Source organism: Taudactylus pleione, unplaced genomic scaffold (genome assembly GCF_031769625.1).
Source record: "Taudactylus pleione unplaced genomic scaffold, aTauple2 ptg000711l, whole genome shotgun sequence".
Classification (NCBI taxonomy): Eukaryota; Metazoa; Chordata; class Amphibia; order Anura; family Myobatrachidae; genus Taudactylus; species Taudactylus pleione.
This window is the reverse complement of record NW_028285113.1, coordinates 6,359,620-6,379,093: the sequence shown is the minus strand read 5'-3', so window position 1 is coordinate 6,379,093 and position 19,474 is coordinate 6,359,620. Positions and strand designations below refer to the sequence as shown.

At 44.0% G+C, this 19,474-nt stretch overlaps 1 protein-coding gene across 2 annotated transcripts; it reads right to left on the bottom strand.

Annotated features, from left to right (window-relative positions):
* Positions 1-559: 559 nt before the first annotated feature.
* Positions 560-15,284, bottom strand: LOC148477459 (baculoviral IAP repeat-containing protein 2-like). Of its 2 annotated transcripts, none has more exons than XM_088456653.1 (9): positions 15,197-15,284; positions 9,101-11,771; positions 8,921-9,020; positions 7,541-7,619; positions 6,670-6,718; positions 5,672-5,911; positions 3,230-3,484; positions 1,592-1,633; positions 560-977 (listed from the first exon to the last, which is right to left on the bottom strand). In XM_088456653.1, the coding sequence occupies exons 2-9, from the start codon at positions 9,951-9,953 to the stop codon at positions 784-786; spliced, it is 1,812 nt and encodes a 603-aa protein (XP_088312779.1). In that variant the 5' UTR covers positions 9,954-11,771; positions 15,197-15,284; the 3' UTR covers positions 560-783. The 2 variants fall into 2 exon arrangements, with proteins under 2 accessions (XP_088312779.1, XP_088312778.1); XM_088456652.1 differs by lacking the exon at positions 15,197-15,284 and adding an exon at positions 14,440-14,865.
* Positions 15,285-19,474: the final 4,190 nt, after the last annotated feature.

Sequence of the window (19,474 nt, the reverse complement as noted above, 5' to 3'; positions counted from 1 at the left end):
ATGGTTATTTTTATTAATTTTGGCCCTCAAGCTTTATATTGTTGGTTATAACCAACTAAACTATATCGATATTGCTTTGTTTAATTTTTATTGCAACTAACAGATCTACCAAAATCCAATAGGAGGATTTGGCTCCCCTCCTCACAGCTGCTGGATATCAGTGTAAGTAGTCCCACACTGAGGATTTGCATATTTATTAATTTACACTAAGGGGACTAGTTACTAAGCAGTGTTAGGAGACAGAGTGAAAAGTGATAAGGTACCAGCCAATCAGCTCCCAACTGTCATCTCACAGGCTGTGTTTGAAAAATGACAGTTGGGAGCTGATTGGCTGGCACCTTATCACTTTTCACTCTGTCTCCTAACACTGCTTAGTAAATAGACCCCTAAATCTGTAATACCAGTATTACATGTTGATGGGTTTGTTTGCAATCATGTGACATTTTAAACAGACTTTACACAATGCTTAAATGACTTGGAACTGTACTGCAACTAATCTACTCAATATCAGCACTGGATTGTACTTTAACTGATAACAAAAGAACATGTAACAAAGCAATTTAAAAATAAAACATGTTACTTTATTTTTGTCAAACAGTGAAATAAATAAAATAAATTGGAACATCTCACTGCAGAGACAGTCACGTATTGTGATACATTACAGCTGAGCTAGATACAGGCAATGCATGCAACCTTTGTATTAAAAAAGGTAGTAGCTTATATAGTGCCAATTGAGATAACTAAACTCCTGCATCTCAATCTACACGATTATGTGCCTCAGTTTCATGAAAGAAAGGTGCGAACTGTGCCTTTAATTATGCCTCTGCAAATTGGGCATTTCCGAAGTGATGGTGCACAATCCTTACAAACTACCAAATGGCCGCAAGGGATGAACACAATCGACACTTCTTGATCCATACAAATTTTACAGGTCCGCTCTTCCTGCAACCTTCTCAACTGTTCTTCCATTGGTAAATCTAGAGCGTAAAACAAAGATCTATTAGCATAGAAATGAAGAACTGTGTAAAGCAGTAGTAAACAGTTTAATCTACTACAACAAAAGAACTAAATATACTTTTTAAGCCTTTTGGATAACCCCTTCTTAAACTTTCCCTGTATGTGTACCAAATAGGTGTGGGGAGGGGGAGGGGGGCGCTTTGATACACGTTAACATGCTGCAGGAGGAACCAATTGCATGGCTACGGATGGCTTGCCATGTCCTAAGTTTCCATACCTCATTACTATAAGTGCATGCCATCACTTTGTGGCGTTTGGGTTCAGGATTGCTATTTGGGAGTTTTAGAAGGAGTTTTTAAAAAGTGGACAACCCTTTAAGAAAAATAGATACTTGTAGAGCCTATGGGGTATATTTACTAAAGTGAGAGTTTTTAGAAATGGAGATGTTGCCCATAGCAACCAATCAGATGTTAGCTATTATCTATTGGAAGGTTCTACTTAGATGTTAAGTAGAATCTGATTGGTTGATATGGGCAACATCTCCATTTCTAAAAACTCTCACTTTAGTAAATCTACCCCCACAACTTCACACCAAAATGCAAACCATGTAATAAATAGAAAGCAAAATATTCACCTGAATAATTGTCTGCTGTTGGACATGTCAGTGACTGTTCCACTAAAAGAAGAAACAAAGAAAGGTTTTAGATTATAAAACATCTCTGTAGAATACAATAGTACTTCCTGCAGGTTATACCTGGCATTATAAAAGATATTAGAAGTCACCAAGTTTTGCGACTATTCGGCCGATTAATCATATGCATGTTAAATGCAGACGGGACACGATAATATCGCCAAAATTCATAACATGAAGATTTTCATGCAATTTAGGAAGAATCTCTTGCTGGGAAATGGGCTCCCGTCCCGGTGAAGAGCTGGAAGCCGAGTGCTCGCTTACGCCAGTGGTTACTAAACTGTGCGCTGTGGCACCCTGGGGTGCCTCGGAACACTTGCAGAGGTGCCTCAGGTTGGTTGTCCAGCACCAAATCAAATTATTTATGGTCAATGAAATGTAAATATGTGGACAAACAGAAGCACAAACTTGTCCACCACCACTAAACTTAAGGATGACAGGTCAGCACAATTTACTTCACCTTACTAAATTTTTTGTGAATATCTCAATAACAAACTTTTGTCTTAGGGGCGCAGTGAAAACAATGCCGACAATCTGGGGCGCAGTGATTCAAAAAAGTTTGGGAACCACTGGCTTACGCCATTACTCAGCTTCCGGATTCAGGAGTCTGAGAGGCCTATGGGTCCTGCTTTGCAGTCAGGAATATGGGGGGGGGGGGGGGGGGGGATCCGCGACAGATATTGGAGATATCTGTTGGAATCCCTCCATCTTAAATCCTGGGGATCCTTAGTATTTGCAGGTACCCAGTGTTTGTGGGATATTTTGCAAATATGTTTTAATAAATATGCCTCTATGTAAAGAGACAAGGCATGAAAATCAGTGTTGACTTCTATAAATAATGTACAGTACATTAAGGATTTGTTAGTTCTTACAATAGATAGATATGACATCAGTGGGCCGATTCAGAGGTGTACGCACTGCCAATGTCAGATGTAGTGCAGCAAGTCGCACGTGCTTCCCGATTGTGCAGAAGCGCAGGTCTAATTTCAGGCACACACATAGAGAAGTGTAGTGAAAATGTAAGTTCCTGGGTGGTGACAGGAAGTGTTGTAGCGTATGCAGGTAGATGGTCCTTTAAAGTGGCTGTCAACACGGGATGTAGTCAGCATCCCGGCGTGCAGTATGCAGACAGTGGGTTAAGTCTTACCATACTTAACGAAGGGTATTGGTATTCTAACTAGCGGCATCCCAACCGCCAGGATCCCATACCAACCAGTCTACACAGATCCTCGACCACTAACATAGGAGGCAATACACAGAATTTGCACCTGCCATAGGACTGGATGTCTAAGGACACACCAATCGGCATTACAGCGTGTATGGACAAAATGTCGGCATCTCAGTCCTTGCACATTCGGACGCACGGATGTTAATAAGGGAAGGATAATCAGACCCTAAAGCTCACCATTTATACATATTTAACTAGTTCTACATACTGTATATTAGCATAATTTACTTAACATGTATAAAACCCAATTGAAATCTTGTTCTCTCTTTTTTTGTTAAATAAAATAATTGGAAAAAATTAAAATCTGTCAATAGACTAACACTATATAAAGTAAAGTCTTTTCGGAAACGTACACAATAATTCTCTGTGTAGAGCCGGTTCATGTGTATGAAGACACTTAATGAAAGCTTCTACTGCACTTCTTCCTTTCATTAAAATGGTGTCAATCAGTTCTTGGGCTTGTGCAGCTGGCAGCGATTTGTGTTTTATGGTCTCATACTCAGAAGATGTTATAATCATCGAGGAGAGCAGGTCGTCCAAAATTGCCGAGCAATTTGTCATGGTTTGTGACAACGCAAGTCGACTTCGCCGGATTACATTTATTTCATCTGAAAAGAAAAAACAAAATATATGACATCTAACTAGATCATATAGTCACCTGTCCAATGTCATTTTCAATTAAGTATTAGAACGTCTTTATTGCCGTTTAAAACAGAATAGGCTATGGAGTTCTGCAAAACAAAAACTTGTGTCTCAATCACCATGTAATGCCACATTACCTCAGCAGGAGGTATTAAGTGGTCTTAGAGCCCTGTGGCCTCTCCTCACCTCTGCCTGAGAACACCAAGACCATCTCTGGGTCTACCCCTCCAGGTGTATGGAGAGTTGAGGGGAGGAACACCAGTTCTGTCCACCTGGGCAAGGAGACAGACCCTCAGGACTAATCTCAGCAGGTACAATTCTACTGGATACTAGTGGGATCCCAAGTTCTCACATCCACCAGAACCACTCCCATGAGATTGACACATTTATATATAATTTTGTTAACATAGGGCCTGATTCTGCAAGGATTGCAACTGCTAAAGTGTACGCAGACAGCTGCATACTGCACACGCATCGCAGTGTGCGAATGCCTCACTGCGATCGGGACTGCAGTGAATACGCAGACCCATTGCAGAGTGATTGACAGGACGCACCGTTTGGGGGGTGGTGACGGGAGGAGGTCTATAGGTGGTTGGAGAAATGCAGGGGTGTGTATAAATTAGCTGCTTCGATGGCAAAGGCAGCTTGAGCGCTCACTGCGTGCCGCAAAGTTGCAGTAGGGTCAGAACTGCCTTAAATGTGCGAGTGGCTCAGATGTACTTCGACGTTGCCAATGTTTTGGATGGATTGCAAGGTATTACGGATGTGCGAGAGGGGAAGTGGGCGTCTGCATGTTGTCCATGCTTTGAAATCATCATCATACTTTCGCAGAACTGTGTGCATGATTACAGCCGCGATCCTTGCTGATTAAGGCCCATACTTCATCTTATTCCGATGTTACGTACTAATATGTATTCATCATTGTACGGTCTCTCCTTACTGACACATCATGAGCGAACTTCAAATGTTCACTTTCCTTTCTCTGTAATTTCTCACTGTACGTTACCCCTCCATGTACTGCTCATCCTGCCCGCTGTAACCTATGTCCTGCACACTAGACGACGGCCTTGTCCGGTCCTTTCAAGGGCAGGATGAACAACCCATTCATGCAGGGGGAAATCGCTCACTGTTCATTTTATCCTTGCACACTTTATCTCCATGTATTACTTAGTCACACATTGTAACCATTGTAGTGCACCTAACATCGCTGCATCATCTGACTTTGGTACATATGAACTTGCAAGGATCATGTCTTGTATTTTGATTTCTCCCATTATGGGGGGGTATCTAGATAGCAGTGTTAAAGTAGCGCTGCTGATTGCGGTGGGGCTATCCAATTAGCCCCAAAGTGTCACCCAACACTTATCGTGGATATTTTGAGACCTGATGTGTCCCGAAAAATAACACACGATAATTGCCGTTAATTCCTATTTGAGAAAGAGCGCAATATAAATAAAAGATTATTATGAAAAAATAAAGTGCTGAATACTTTCTGTGAGAAAGAAAAAACATTCCTAGACTAGCAGGCTTCATATGAAGGGTGTGTATACAGAGTTTATAGCTATTTGATCATAGCTATGAAGGATATTGTTTTTATACATCTTTATTAACATAACTGAGAAGCGCATTATTAGTTTTATTAGTAAATTCTATTTTGTTGGTTTCCATATATTGGAATCAACATCCTATTAAGTTGCCTACACAGATTACACATATTAGGTCATCCTCCTGGTGCATCGGTAGGTAGTTTAGCATTGGATTGTTTTTTTACAATATCAAGTCACTTTAGAAATATACTGTAAAGTAGGGTAAGCATCAGTGCACAATTCCTAACAAGCGATTATGCAGAGGCCTATATTAGACAGGTTGGACCCCTAGTATACACCTAGACACAAAAAGATCAAAAACATGATTTAAATAAAGCCAATCACACAACCCACAAACTTTATATTTTAAAATTTTGAAGAAAAGTTCCCAAACCCCTTAAGAAGAAAATCATTTTAGCAAAGTAAAGGTGTTAAACAAAACGTTTTGCTGCTAGGATCTGCAGGTAAGCATCATTAAACTGTGCCCATCATGGACAGCCATTTTATCGGATGAAAGGATGAAAAGGATATTCAGCATTTCAATTCATTACTGACAGATAACACTACCTGATGTATTTTGCTCTGACTGTCTGTCTTTCTCGTCTTCGGTTTGCGATTTCTGTGCGACCACTAGATCACTTATGAGGTCGTCAGTTTCCTTGTAATTTTCCCCAGATGTCAATATTTTACTCATTACAGTTTCCTTAACTAATCTGCGATTAAAGCCCATCACAAGTACATTTTGAACCACAGGAGTGTTCATGTAGACCTCATCGTCCTGGCTGTTCTCATTGCCCAAGCGGATAACTAAAGTAGAAAAAAAAAAATGCATGTATTAGAGCAGTGGTCCCCAAACTCTGTCCGCAGGACCCCACACAGTTTCTAGGTCACCCAGCAGGTGCACAGCTGTATTTCATTACTAACTGACATTTTAAAAGATCCACAGGTGGAGCTAATTATTTCACTTGTGATTCTGTGAGGAGATCTGGAAAACATGCACGGTTTGGGGTCCTTAGGACAGAGTTTGAGAACCTGTGTATTAGAGGATGCTAATTTGACCTTTTCCTTAAAAATATTTATAAAACTTAAAACCAACATACTAATTTTAATGGTATATTCCATCAGCTGAACACAATTGTAAACAAAAGATATCAATCTATAGTTTAAAACTGCAGAGCAGAAAGTATTTACAATCAGCAAAACTAAAACATATTTTAGATGATTAATTTACAAATAAAGTGTAAATTATGGTCAAGGAGAGATCAGACACCAGCGATACAAGCAAGCTACATCATGCTGTGGGACAGAGTAAATAAATATTGTACAAACAAGTACAGGGGGTGGAGATTACGTGGCAATCTCCCATTCTGCTTAGTCAGTGCAGCTTGCTCAGAATAAGAAAACCACCTAGATCAGCGGTTCTCAAACTCGCTCCTCAGGACCCCACACAGGTCACCCAGCAGGTGCACAGGTGTATTCATTAATCGCTGACACATTTTAAAAGATCCACAGGTGGAGCTAATTATGTCACCTGTGACCTAGATGACCAACTGAAATGTACTTACTGGGTGGGTACTGAGCCTCGTTGTTTTGAGTCTCTGAAGTTGACAGCAACTGGAGAAATAAATAAGATTAAAAGTGTTAATATTGTTTAGACCATTTTACATATTCCTTTTAGTTAGTTTTTTGTTTTTAAACGTTTAGGAGGGAAGCGGTCAGCAAAGCCATGATTTCCTTCTTTACATTATTACTTGACCTGCACAGAGAGGGGCTACTAGATTTCATCGTTAAGAGATGGAAAATATTCAATGAGCCAAAAATATACCTTTGAAATATTCTAGATTTAGCATTATACTCTGTGCCTGATTCAGTACGGATTGCAACTGCGATTACATGCTAATCCACTGTGATTAGCTATTCCGTCGCAGCACAAAATAGGGACGCCCACCTTACCTTACACACATCCATAATACGTAGCAAGACTGCAAAGCCATCGGTAACATCGAGTACCATCGCAGCCTCATACACACTTGCACAAGCTCTGAGTGCTCTGATCTTACTCAGGAATTGCTAACTTCAACGCATGCAGCGAGTACACAAGCTGGCATATGGCATCGCAGTGGATAATTTATGCACGTCCCTGCAACAGCATTCAAAGGCACGACTGCGTTTTGCTGACCAGCTTCCCCCCCCCGGCACCACTCCCAAACGGTACTTCCTGTCAATCACTTTACACTGGGTCTGCGATCACAGTCCCGATCGCAGTTGAGTGTTCGCGCACTGCAATGCATATGCAAAACGCAACTATTGGCAGATTGAGTGCGTAATCGCAGTTGTGATCCTTGCTGAATCAGGCCCTCAGTCCATTAACACCAATGGCACCTACATACTGTACATTTATTACAGATGTGAGTGGCAAATAATGGTCAGTCTCACCTGATCTAGAAGATGTGGATATCGTTCTTGAATATCATGGACAAAACTTTCACCTTTAACTTGCACTAAATATTCACACCTGAAAGAAAGACAAATTCTGAGCATGCTGTACTTTACCTTCCATGTAACCGTGCAAGTTATTTTAACGTGCAACCAGCATGAAGATGCAAGCAATACAAAGCTAAGCTGGGTAAACACATACACACACACCTGCAGAGGATTGTCGTTCAGACACACAAACAACCATCGTCTCTGGCCACGGGGCGTGTCCCACCTCCCTCCCCACGGCTGCCACTGCAAGTGTACGGTCGGTCGGCACACCGCCCGTGCACACAGCCCGATGGACAGATATATCGGCCATCGGCTGTGCAGCAGAGCCGATGCGATATGTCTGAACAATGTTGCTCACATACATATAGCTGGTACACACTGTCGACGGGCACCCGATATATTGGCCGATCAATTGATCGGCCAATATATCTGCCAGTGTGTAGCCAGCATAAGTCTTATTGGGCCTACCTTTCGCCCATCGAGCCCAGCTTCATCCATCCTAAATGCTGCAGCAATACCAATCTTTTGCCACTCCACATATGTAGCATGCCTCTACAGATCCCTACACTGGCTCCCAATGTCCTTCAAATTCAAATTTACCTACAAAGGCCTCAATTCCGCCACCCCTTCATACAGCTAATTTCTTTCTCAAAATACGATCTATATTTATTTCTAACATTCACCTCGCTATCCACCTCCCACTCACTTCTACAAAGCTTCTCCTGTGTCCCAACTCCAATTATGCAATTCAGTACCACACCCAATGAAATGACCCTACGGCCTTTAAATTAAATGCGCTCTGAAAATATACTTACCCACATTAAGGGCCAGATGGGAGCAAACATAGAAATTTGCTCCTGGAACATACCATGTTGCAATTCAAGGGGTATAAATGCATTATTTTGCATGCTTTTGGTTTTTAGCTAAAAAATACTGGGCAGCTTTGTTTTTACACTGAAATTTAGAATTAAAGCTAAACTTAGATCTTCTCCATCTGCAGTGCAAAATGGTTTAGTCAAGGTGCAAATTTCTCTTATTTATTTTTGTTTGCTTCTAACTCTGAATCAGGCTCTAAATGAGCTTTACAAATGGTTTTATATAGTCTTATGAATTAAATGCTTATGGGGTCAACATAGTAAGGAAAATATGGAGGAAAAAGTTGCATTCCTACTTTCCTCCACAACTGCCTGATAAAGCACAGGCGAAGGAGGACTGGGGGTGTGCCCATAGGATACAGATGTCAAAGCAAGCCTTTGTAGAATTGCTTTTCAATTATGGTCTCAGTTTTGTCGATTTAAGGAATCAATATCATCAATAAGCAATTCATACCGGGGGAACCACTTGGCATGTTCAACCCATGGATCATCTCCAGATTCCCAGCACCTCAAACCACCGTCACAGCAGAAGCACTTGACATCGTCATTCCGCCCTATAAAAACCACAATATTGGGTCAAGTTGAGCATTAGATTACATTTTGCTTGTTTAAATCTCGAAGAATTAGTACTTACCAACATAGTAAAAACCAGCTTCTGCTAGTTTTTTGGGAGTCACTGGTATCCTATCCGGCCAGTTTAAAAAGGTTTTCAGCCGGGAGGTGGTAGACTGCATACTGATGTTTGAAACACTTGACCTCAGGGGCGGCTTGGCCATGCCACTCACAAATGGACAATTTGGAAAGTGCCTGCGGTGCTCAGACATGGCATTGTCGTTAGGTTCCCAATTATTTAACTTTCCATCACAGGCAAAGCAAGCAACTTTATCTCCAGGACCTATGTAGTAGAATCCGGCTTTAGCAAGTTGAGAAGAAGGGAGAAAGGTTACAGGCCAATTTGTGTAAGTGCTGAGTCTAGCTTCTTCGGTGTACATATAGGAGTTGCGGTCACTGCCCCTTAAGGGAGATAGATCTTCAACTGCCCTTGCTGTAATGGAATCATGGGGCGTACTTGTGAATGATACACTGAACATGGATTCCTCTTCCGAAGAGACTGAATTGGTCTGACAGCTTATAGAAGTAGGAGGGGAAAAAGCAGAATGCAAGGATGGTCCAAGGTTTAGAGAAGCAGCATTCAAGATGAAACTACAACTTGGATACAGCTTTTTATGTTTTTCAATTGCATTGTCACCCTTCTTCCAGTTATCCAGCATTAGGCCGCAGCTGAAGCATTTTACTCTATCATTGGGCCCGGTGTAGTAAAACCCTGCTTTGGCAAGACTACGCTCCGAGACTGGTGCATTAACAGGAAAGGTAGAAAAAGTGGAGATTCTGTAGAGTTCATTTGAGTGGTCAAAGGTAATAATGTCCATATTTGGACTAGATTTCAGCAGCTTTGCCAAGAAAGGGCTGTTGTTCAAAACTTCCATAATATATTAAGAGCGAGAAACGAAAAAAAAGTCGGGGAAGTCTTACTCTGGGAGGTAGTTTTCAACGTAGGCTCCTTTTAATAAAGTCTACTATTACGCTAATGTATACCAGCAAATCAAAACAGATATATTCATAAAGCATAACAACCAGCAGCCCAGTATGTATAAAAAAGGAGACACTCAATTCTTGAACAATAATGCAATAAAAATATGTACACACTACTTGTTTCCTCAATAGTTCACATATAAAAAAAAAAAAAAAAATGAATAGGCTTATAGGCGACCTTGAAAAATGTCTGGAACGTCTAAATGTGTTGGAAGAAGGTAGTGGTGACTCACACCTACCGACTTACCTACTGGTACCATCCCAGGTTCCACCTGCGCTTGAATTATACCCAGATAGGCCCAATTTCAACTTGAATTCAATATGAAGTGAATCTCATGTTCATATTTGCTGAATAGATGGTGTGTAGAATTACTGAACTACAAGCCTTTTTTTTTTAATGTGATTTACTGAGGAAATAAGAATAGGATCCTTTTGTGTTATCCTAAGGAAAAGAGAACTTGCTTCACACCTGATGCCAAGTTATCTATGTGTAAGCATAATACCTTAAGGTGATCGGGTCAGAGCAACCTATACCTGAAATCTTCTATACGTGTGCTCTTTCTTGGGATACTGAAGCGTATTTCAGTGTGTTCACATTGGATTCATATATTATTTTAAATATTTCTCTGGGCAGTTGTAACTCAGTTTGGCATCATATTGGACATTCTGAGCGCCATAGTGTGTATATATTTTCATTCATTACATTGCTATTACGTTAATAGCCAACATGTACAGTAATAGATGTCTGGCACAAAGGATTATATTTGCAAGAAGCAAACAAGTAAAGATGAGAACTGAAACTAAACATCTTTGTAAACCTCACGCTCAACAAAAAGGTCTTTTCCTTATGCAATCAAAAGTTTAGAAGTGTTTTTGTCATGTATAGTTTAAAGTGGGCCGACTGGGGATCCGATGTCCGACATATCGGGCAGTCCCCACATACGGTACGATTGGGTGGCCGACCGCCCGATATGCCGGCTGCCTCCTCCCCTACCTGCATAGCACTGCATGGGATCGCACATCGCATCCCCTGATCGACTGAACCTGCAGTAAGATTAGGGGGTGCGATGTACGACCCCACGGGTGCGCCTTTGGTCTGACATCAGGCCCATACACGGTGCGATATAGCAGACAAATCGTACCAATCCGTCGGATCGGCTGCTTTATCGCACCGTGTATGGGCCGCTTAAGTCCTCCATTGGCCAAGAAACAAACTAAATGTAACCAAGTGTTAGATGTAACTATTTTTTTTTTTAGTTTAAATGTTTGGCTCAAACTCACCCTTCTGTCACTTTCCTTAACTTTTGGCCCTGTTTTTACTAGAATTAAGTACTGCCAGATTTCCAAGTTATCCAAAAAGATGGCCGCCTTACTTAGAACTTGTGCATCGTGTCAATGAAATTATATGGCAACAAATTAATATTTGTGCATTTGAAGCATGATTTAGAGTCATAGAAAGGAAAGAAACAAATTACGTGGGAAAAGGACTAGCTAAGTTTTCAGTGCTACATTTTTTAGAATGTAAAACTATAAAATGTGAAGATGCCATGGTAGCCTGATTGCTATGCATTATACATAAAACTAAGCTACTTTATCGTACACAACTACCTCCCAGAGTAAGACTTCCCCTCCTTTGTTGGGCGTTTAGCCTTCCATAACAAAAGCTCAAAAACAGGGGCAAAAAAAAGACTAGACTTGCAAGACGTCAGGACCTAAAATAGAGAAGAAAATTGGTGTTAAAAAAAAAAAAAAAAAGATTCTTTGCGAAAACAGTGTGTCACAATAAAATAAAAAATGGTATGCCATGTATCAAGAAGTCCTGTAGTTACGGTGTGCACGAGGTTACCATTGTCCGGCTTGACCCAAGATCATAGACCATCCACGGGATTGAAAAATACCATGCACTAGCGTGGTGGCAGCAGTACAAATATTAGGGATCCTCAAGCATCCACAGAGCAGACTGCTATGCAACAGACTGTGGGCCAGATTCAGAGTCGTACGCTATGCCAACTTTTTGCAGTTGAGAGATTATTGGACATCTGCGCATGTATCAGAGTTGCACTGAGCATGTGTCAAGGTACATTACCGTAGTTGCTACCAACAACTATTTATTCGTAATGTGCCCCACAGCCAGGGAGCGTTTGGAGGAGGTAACAGCGGGTTTCAGCTTTAAAAAAAAAAAAAAAAAAACTCAGGCTTGTCGCGACCGTTTCAGGGAAGGGCACATACTGTGTCTGCGAACCCATATGCAAGAAACTAGTCTCCACCGTCTCAGTTCCTGCACCCATAGTTACCCAGGACTGCTAACATTGAATGATCTGCGAGCGATGCTGCGTCTTCGTACGCAGATGCTTGGTTTTGCAAAGACGCCGACGGGCATCTCAATACATATCCCGGCGGCTGCGACATTTGCATATTTTTGCACAGCATCTGCATGCAGGATCGCAGCTGCAATAGCGTACAATTCTGAGTCAGGCTCAGGATTGGTAACAGCACATCGCTAGTAAGGATGGCCATTGATGATTAGCAACCACTCATGGTTCTCCACCATCAATGGCAGAGACCTGGTGATGAGCGCTCTACTCCACCCCAGGTTCAGGAGGGCATGGAGTTTAAGCTGGTACACACTGGCCAACATATCGGCCGTTCACTTATTAATACATTTCTCACACGTCAATCCTAGGATAGACGTGTGTTTCTATAGCTTGTGTATTTGGAAGACACCAGGGCAGCATTATATGTTCTTTGGACCTGTGAAGAAAATATATGATATCTATTTTCTTGGGTGCTTCTCTGACAAGCAGAGCTGCGTATGCAGTAGCTGTGGCTAATTTATGCACGCCCATGTAACAGCGTTCAAACAGCCAGGCACGCCTGCGTTTCAAGCCCCCTCCCCCCAACACTCCCTGTTCACAACTTTGCGATGGGTCTCTGATCGCAGAGCTGCCTTTGCGCAGTGCGATGCATATGCAACTGTAAACAATCGCTCAACCTGCACGAAAATTGCATTAATGTCCATCTCTGAATCAGGCCCTGAGTGCATCTGTTTATGTATAAATGTAAGTGACCCCATACCAATGTATGCGAGTATGCAGGGCTGCCATCAGAAATTATGGGGCCCAGGACTGACAAAATAGACAGGGCCCCCACCGGGTAGGGGGGGGTGGCAGAGGTGGGTGAAGCTACACCGATTTGTTTAAAAAAAAAAAAAAAAGTAACAAAAAAAAATGCTGTAAAAGCAGCATTGATTTCTGCTCTTTAAAATATATATATATATATATATATATATACACACATATATATACACACACACACACATATATACACACACACACACACACACACACACACACACACACACACATATATATATATATATATATATATATATATGTGCCACCATCTGTACTACATATCTATCTGTCTATCTATCTGCCAGAACCACATAATACATTGAAAAAGTCAGATCCAGGATCCACATATCATGCCAGAGAGGACTGGCAGGACTAGGAGGGGGACATAGAAGGCTGGACTAGTGGGGGAAGCACAGTGTAGAGAAGGCTGGCAGGCTGGACAGGGAAGGCTGGAAGGACTAGGAGGGAGACAGGGAAGATTAGCTGAACTAAGGGGGAAAGCACTGGTCAGGGAAGAATGGCTGAAAAGGGACAGGGAAGAGACGGCTGGCTGGACTGGGGGGGGGGGGGGGGGAGCACAGGGCTAGTGTACCTACTAGTGTACCTGTAGAATTTCTTCAACTTCAGCCAGCCAACCAGGATCAGCACCAAGAGAGCCGGCGTGGCTCTGGCAGTAGTGTTACATCAGTGACGGCATTTCAAATATGGCACCTGCTGCGAGCCAATCACAGCTCGCGGACCGGCAGCCAATCAGGAGCAGCCGCTTCTGATAGATTGCCGTCCCGCGAGTTCCGGCCAGCTCGCGGCTGGCACCATAATTTACATGCCACCGCCGGCCCTGTATTTTTCAATTCAAGTATAGGTGGCTGCCAGCGCAACACCGCTGTGTCCGGGACCCCCCTCTCCTTCAGTTCTCTCCGGGCCCGGGACTCTAGGCCCGGCGGTTACCCCCCTGATGGCGGCCCTGCGAGTATGTATCAAACAAGAATTTGTACAAAAAGACAGTTCATCTTGTTTGTCCCAGAAAGTGTATGTGTAATTAAAAAAAAAAAAAATTATTATAATATATATATATATATATATATATATATATATACACACATACACATACACACACGCACACACATATATACATACACGCACACATACATATAAGTCAAATAACATCATGACAATACATATGGATACAACATATCACTACATACACACATAGGATACAAATAACACCATCTGCCATACTACGTACGTCAGGTAAAGAGAGACCCAGCAGGTCACGACTACTGCTGCTGCTACTGCTGCTGCTGCTGCTGCTGCTGCTGCAGATCCCTCCGCACCTCAGACTCTGCCTGAGACATACACATAGGACCGGTCCCGTCACATTACAGCGCGTCCCCCGGTAGCTTCCCGAATCGGCAAAATGAGTATTTATACTAGTAGTGTCTTCTGTGTGTACAAATAAACACCTCCTACCAATACTGCCCGCGGCCGGCCCATTCACACCACGCCCTCAAGGCTATGCTCCTGACTTCTACAAAATGCTCTGCTCCTGGACTTTCCATCCTAATTAAAGATTGCAGCCACCTGTGTTGAACTAGATAATAGATAAGACGGGAGTTTCACCACAGGTGGCTGCATTCATCAATTAAGAGAGAATTCCAGGCGCAGAGCAATTTGTACCGGGTGGAAGGGGTCGGAGGGTCTGCTCACACTCCGATATACCTCCATTTTGTCTGGTGTGAAGGAAATCTAAGCGATTATTCGGTGCGTATTCGCCGCTCATCAGCCGCGCGGGCTTTTCCCCTCTCATACACGATCACGGCCGACATTTTGTTTGCCCGCTCGCTCGCTCCGGCTCCCCCGCACTGTTGCTGCTGGCGGGGTGCGCGCCTTCCCCTCCCACTAATGGCCATGGGACGCCCGCGGTACTCCCCAGCAGCCCTGACAGGGGACGGAGAGCCCCGGGGCAACGTACTCCAGACACTGCGCGTTTTTGCCTCACTTACCTAGGCGCCTAACATGGCGGCTGCGTCCAGGCATCTACTACGAAGTGCCTCTTTCCTCCCTCCCAGCCCCTGCAGGCAGCAGCGTAAATGGAAACTGGACGGGAGGAGGCGCAGTGGCCACTTCTTACTTATTTACATAGTGATGAGCTGTGTGTAAAACTTTTATTTTAATTCTCGGTCTGACTCTGAAATTACGTGAAAAACTAACTCACATGTTACGGGGGTTTGTGCGAGAAACTGAGAAATAAAAATAATGCTGCTGGTGTGTAATAATAATGATCTGCGCCTGTGGCAGGGGAAGTACATACACTCAGTGGAAAGTCCCTATCTCTTTCTGTTCCTATTATTGGAGGTGGCTGGAAATTCCCGGGCTCATATTTCCTGGTGCTCAGCCATCCTGAGACAACGGTATTTACCCAGTTTAAAAAATAATCCAATTTAGGCGAGACTACTGAGCTGTGCAGATTATCATTAATCCCAATTATATTCTTCATCTATATTTATAAGTCATTATGTCATTCATGAACGGGATACATTTAAAAAAAAAAAAAGATTGTGAAAAACACACTTTTCTTCAGGGTCCATAGGCTCCACAGGGAGACCTTGGGGTGTAGGTGATGGGAACCAATCCGGGCACCACGCAGTTAAAGCTTCTCACCTCCCAGGATGCATTGGGTCCACTCTCTCTGTACCCCGAGCCAGAGGCACCTCAGTTTCGTTGGTGCCTGCCGGAGTCGGGTCACCATTTTACAGGGGAGCTGTTCGTCAGCCCCTAAAGCTTATTTTGTTTAGCTTACTTTACTAAAGAATAGAGCGTGCAGCAGCAGACTCAATATTTCTGAGGTCTGTCACATACTCTGTGCTGCACTATGCCATATTTTGGCAATGGGTTCTTGCAGCTTACATAAGCATAAGACAGGACAAGTATATTGCTCCTTGCTAGTAGCTATACATACTCGTGGTTGCTTTGTACACAGTGCACTATTGTGCGTCATTTACCCTGCAGACATGTCTGACAAGAGTAATGAACACATTCCTGCACTTATGTCGCAATCTTGGAGATTATGTACTGCAAGAGGAGGATGTGGTTCGGGATGGGTTATGTATGAGGTGTTATAACCCGCCAGGTGTCTTGAACCCCACGACATCAGTACATGAGCCCCCTTGGACGGCTTTTTCTCAGATGCTGGCCTCCATTGTGGACCGCCTGGCGGTACCAGCTGTTGTTCCTCCTGTACCACAGCACCCCGCCCCTCACTCACAGGGACTACCACTGATTATGCAGACTCCCTCCTGTACCACAGCAGGCGGTCATGCCCACAGTGGGGACCTCCACCATGGGTGGATGTTTTCTTTCTTAGTACAGAGTTTGGCTGCGAGCTCTACGGCCATTCAGACCATGTTGCAGAGTGAGAAACCTGTACGACCAGCTAAGCGTCCTGTGTTGTCATCTCAATCCACACAGCTGTCAGAATCTGAAGAGGCGGAGCCTAAGTCAAGGATTAATATTCCTGCCTCGGTGCGTGCGGTCAGATCTGCATTGGTTATAGAGGATGACGAACCAGTCCCTAAATCCAAACACCCTTTGTTTAAACAGATAAAGGTGTCTTTGGCAGTATTCCCTTTATCAGATCAGGTGGTGGATTACATGGCTGAGGCCTGGCAATCGCCGGGTAAGAAGTATCAACCTCAGAAACTTTTGACCTCATATTACCCATTTCCTGAGGCTTAGTGTAAGAAGTGGGAATCTCCCCCTGCAGTGGATTCACACGTTAGACAGTTAATTAAAAGTGCAACATTACCTATGCCTTCCATTTCTTCCTTAAAGGATCTGACGGATAGGAAGGTGGAAACTTTCCTAAAGTCTATATACTCTCAGCCTGGCTAGCTAAGGCTATAGAGAGTTGGGCTGATACACTTGAGGACTCCTTGGAAGTTCCAGAGCATCAGGTGTCACTGGTCGGCCATATTAGGGATGCGGCTGCATATATATCAGTGAGGCCACTCTGTATACTAGTCTACTGACATGTAGGGTCTTGGCTGCGGCTGTGTCTGCTCGCCGTTCCCTGTGGCTACACTATTGGAGCGCGGATGCCGATTCTAAGAAAACCCTGGAGCCCTTACCCTTTAATGGGGAGATTTTGTTTGGTCCAGACCTTGACAAGATTGTTGACACATTGGATGAATCGGCATTTCTGCCCTCAGCATCTGCTCGAAGTTTCGAAGCTCCTCCTTTCGTACCAAAGGAAAATCCAAAGGGCAGTCCTGCTGCCAAGAAGCCTGCCAAGCCTAAGAAACAGGCCTAGAGCACAAGACGCCCGCCTCCAAACCCGGAGGATAAACCCGCAACCTGACAGGGCGGGCCTCCCTCTGGGGGACCTCAGTATGGGAGGCAGACTTCTTCAGTTCGCCCAGTGCTGGTGACAAACCGCCAAGGATGCTTGAGTAAGAGACGTGGTCTCTCAGGGGTACGCCCTTTCATTCCTTCGAAGGCCTCCCCACTAATTTTTCTGCACAGGCCCTCTTTCCGACATAGTCTTGCAGATCCAGAAAGCCATACAGTCCTTGCTGCAGACGGGTAATTGTACTAGTTCTATCTCAATGAGGGACTGGATATTATTATACTCTTTCTGGTCCTGAAACCGAATGGGTCCCATTTGCCTATCCTCAACCTCAAATCTCTAAACAAGTTCCTCAGGGTGCCCAGGTTCAGGATGGAACCTTACGATCCATCATACTGGCTATGGAACCTGGGGATTACACGGTATCACTGGACATTCAGGGTGCATACCTACATGTTCCCATAACTCTTTCTCACCAGCGTTATCTGCGGTTTGCTATACTGCAACAACACTTCCAGTTTCGGGCACTTCCCTTTGGCCTATCCACGGCTCCAAGGGTATTTACCAAAATTATGTCTGTCATGGTTGCCCACCTGCGGATCAGGGTATCTGGCTCCTACCATATCTGGACAACCTCTTGTTGGTCTCTAGAAGTGCTTCACAACCACCTGTAACTGACTGACAGTTGCTTGTCTACAAGCACACGGGTGGTTAATCAATTGGAAAAAGTCCTCCCTAATTCCCTCACAGAGGATGGTTCATGTGGGAGCCCTTCTGGACTCTCGCCAGCAGAGAATCTTTTTAACTCCAGAAAAGATCTCCACACTGAGTGCGCAGGTGTCTCCGCAGTCGCTGGGTGTCAGTCCACTCGGCGATGCAGTTTCTGGGATCAATGGTGTCCACATTCGACGTGGTGGAATATGCTCAGTTCCATTCCAGGCCCCTGCAGGAGTTGATCCTCTCCAGGTGGAACGGATTACCCCACCGGATCGGAGCTCAGACGATTGTACTCTCTCCCGAGGTGCGTCTGTCCCTCTCTTGGTGGCTACAGACATCTCATCTAACCGAGGGTCACCCCTTTTGATCCTGGACTGGATACTCCTAGCAACATATGCCAGTCTCCGGGGATGGGGCGCAGTGACTTGGCCATACTCCTTTCAGGGCCGGTGGACAATGGTAGAGGCATCCTTGCCCATCAACATTTTGGAACTTCGGGTTGTGTATAGGGCCCTCATGATGGCAAATCAGTCTTCACGGAAAGCCCGTGTAGGTTCAGTCCGACAATGCCACCACAGTGGCTTACATCAACCATCAAGGAGACACTCGAAGTCGGGCAGCAATGACAGAAGTGTCACGCATTCTGAAATGGGCAGAATCTAAACTCCCGGCCATTTCGGCAGTGTTCATTCCGGGAGTTCTCAATTGGGAAGCGGACTTCCTCAGCTGTCACGACGTGCATCCAGGGGAATGGTCTCTTCACCAAGATGTTTCAACTCCTAGTGGACAAATGGGGTCTCCCAGAGGTGGATCTCATGGCCTCCTGACACAATCACAAATTACCAGTGTACGGGCCCAGAACAAAAGATGCCGAGGCAACCTTGGTGAACGCTCTGTTAGTGAGGTGGACCTTCCAGTTTGCGTACGTGTTTCCTCCAGTCTCCCTTTTTCCTCAAGTTCTTCGGAAGTTCAAACAAGACAGAAGCACGGTCCTGCCGGTGGATCCAGCCTGGCCCAGGCGTCATTGGTACTCAGATCTTCTGAGTCTCTCCATCGACACTCCGTTCATATTGCTTCAACGTCTGGACCTGTTCTCTCAGGGTGGTTGCCTTTACCAGTATCTGGATCGTCTGTCTTTGACGGCGTGGCTCTTGATACATCCTCTTAAAGTCCAAAGGAATTTCTCATTCTGTTGTCAACACGATGCTTAGAGCACGTA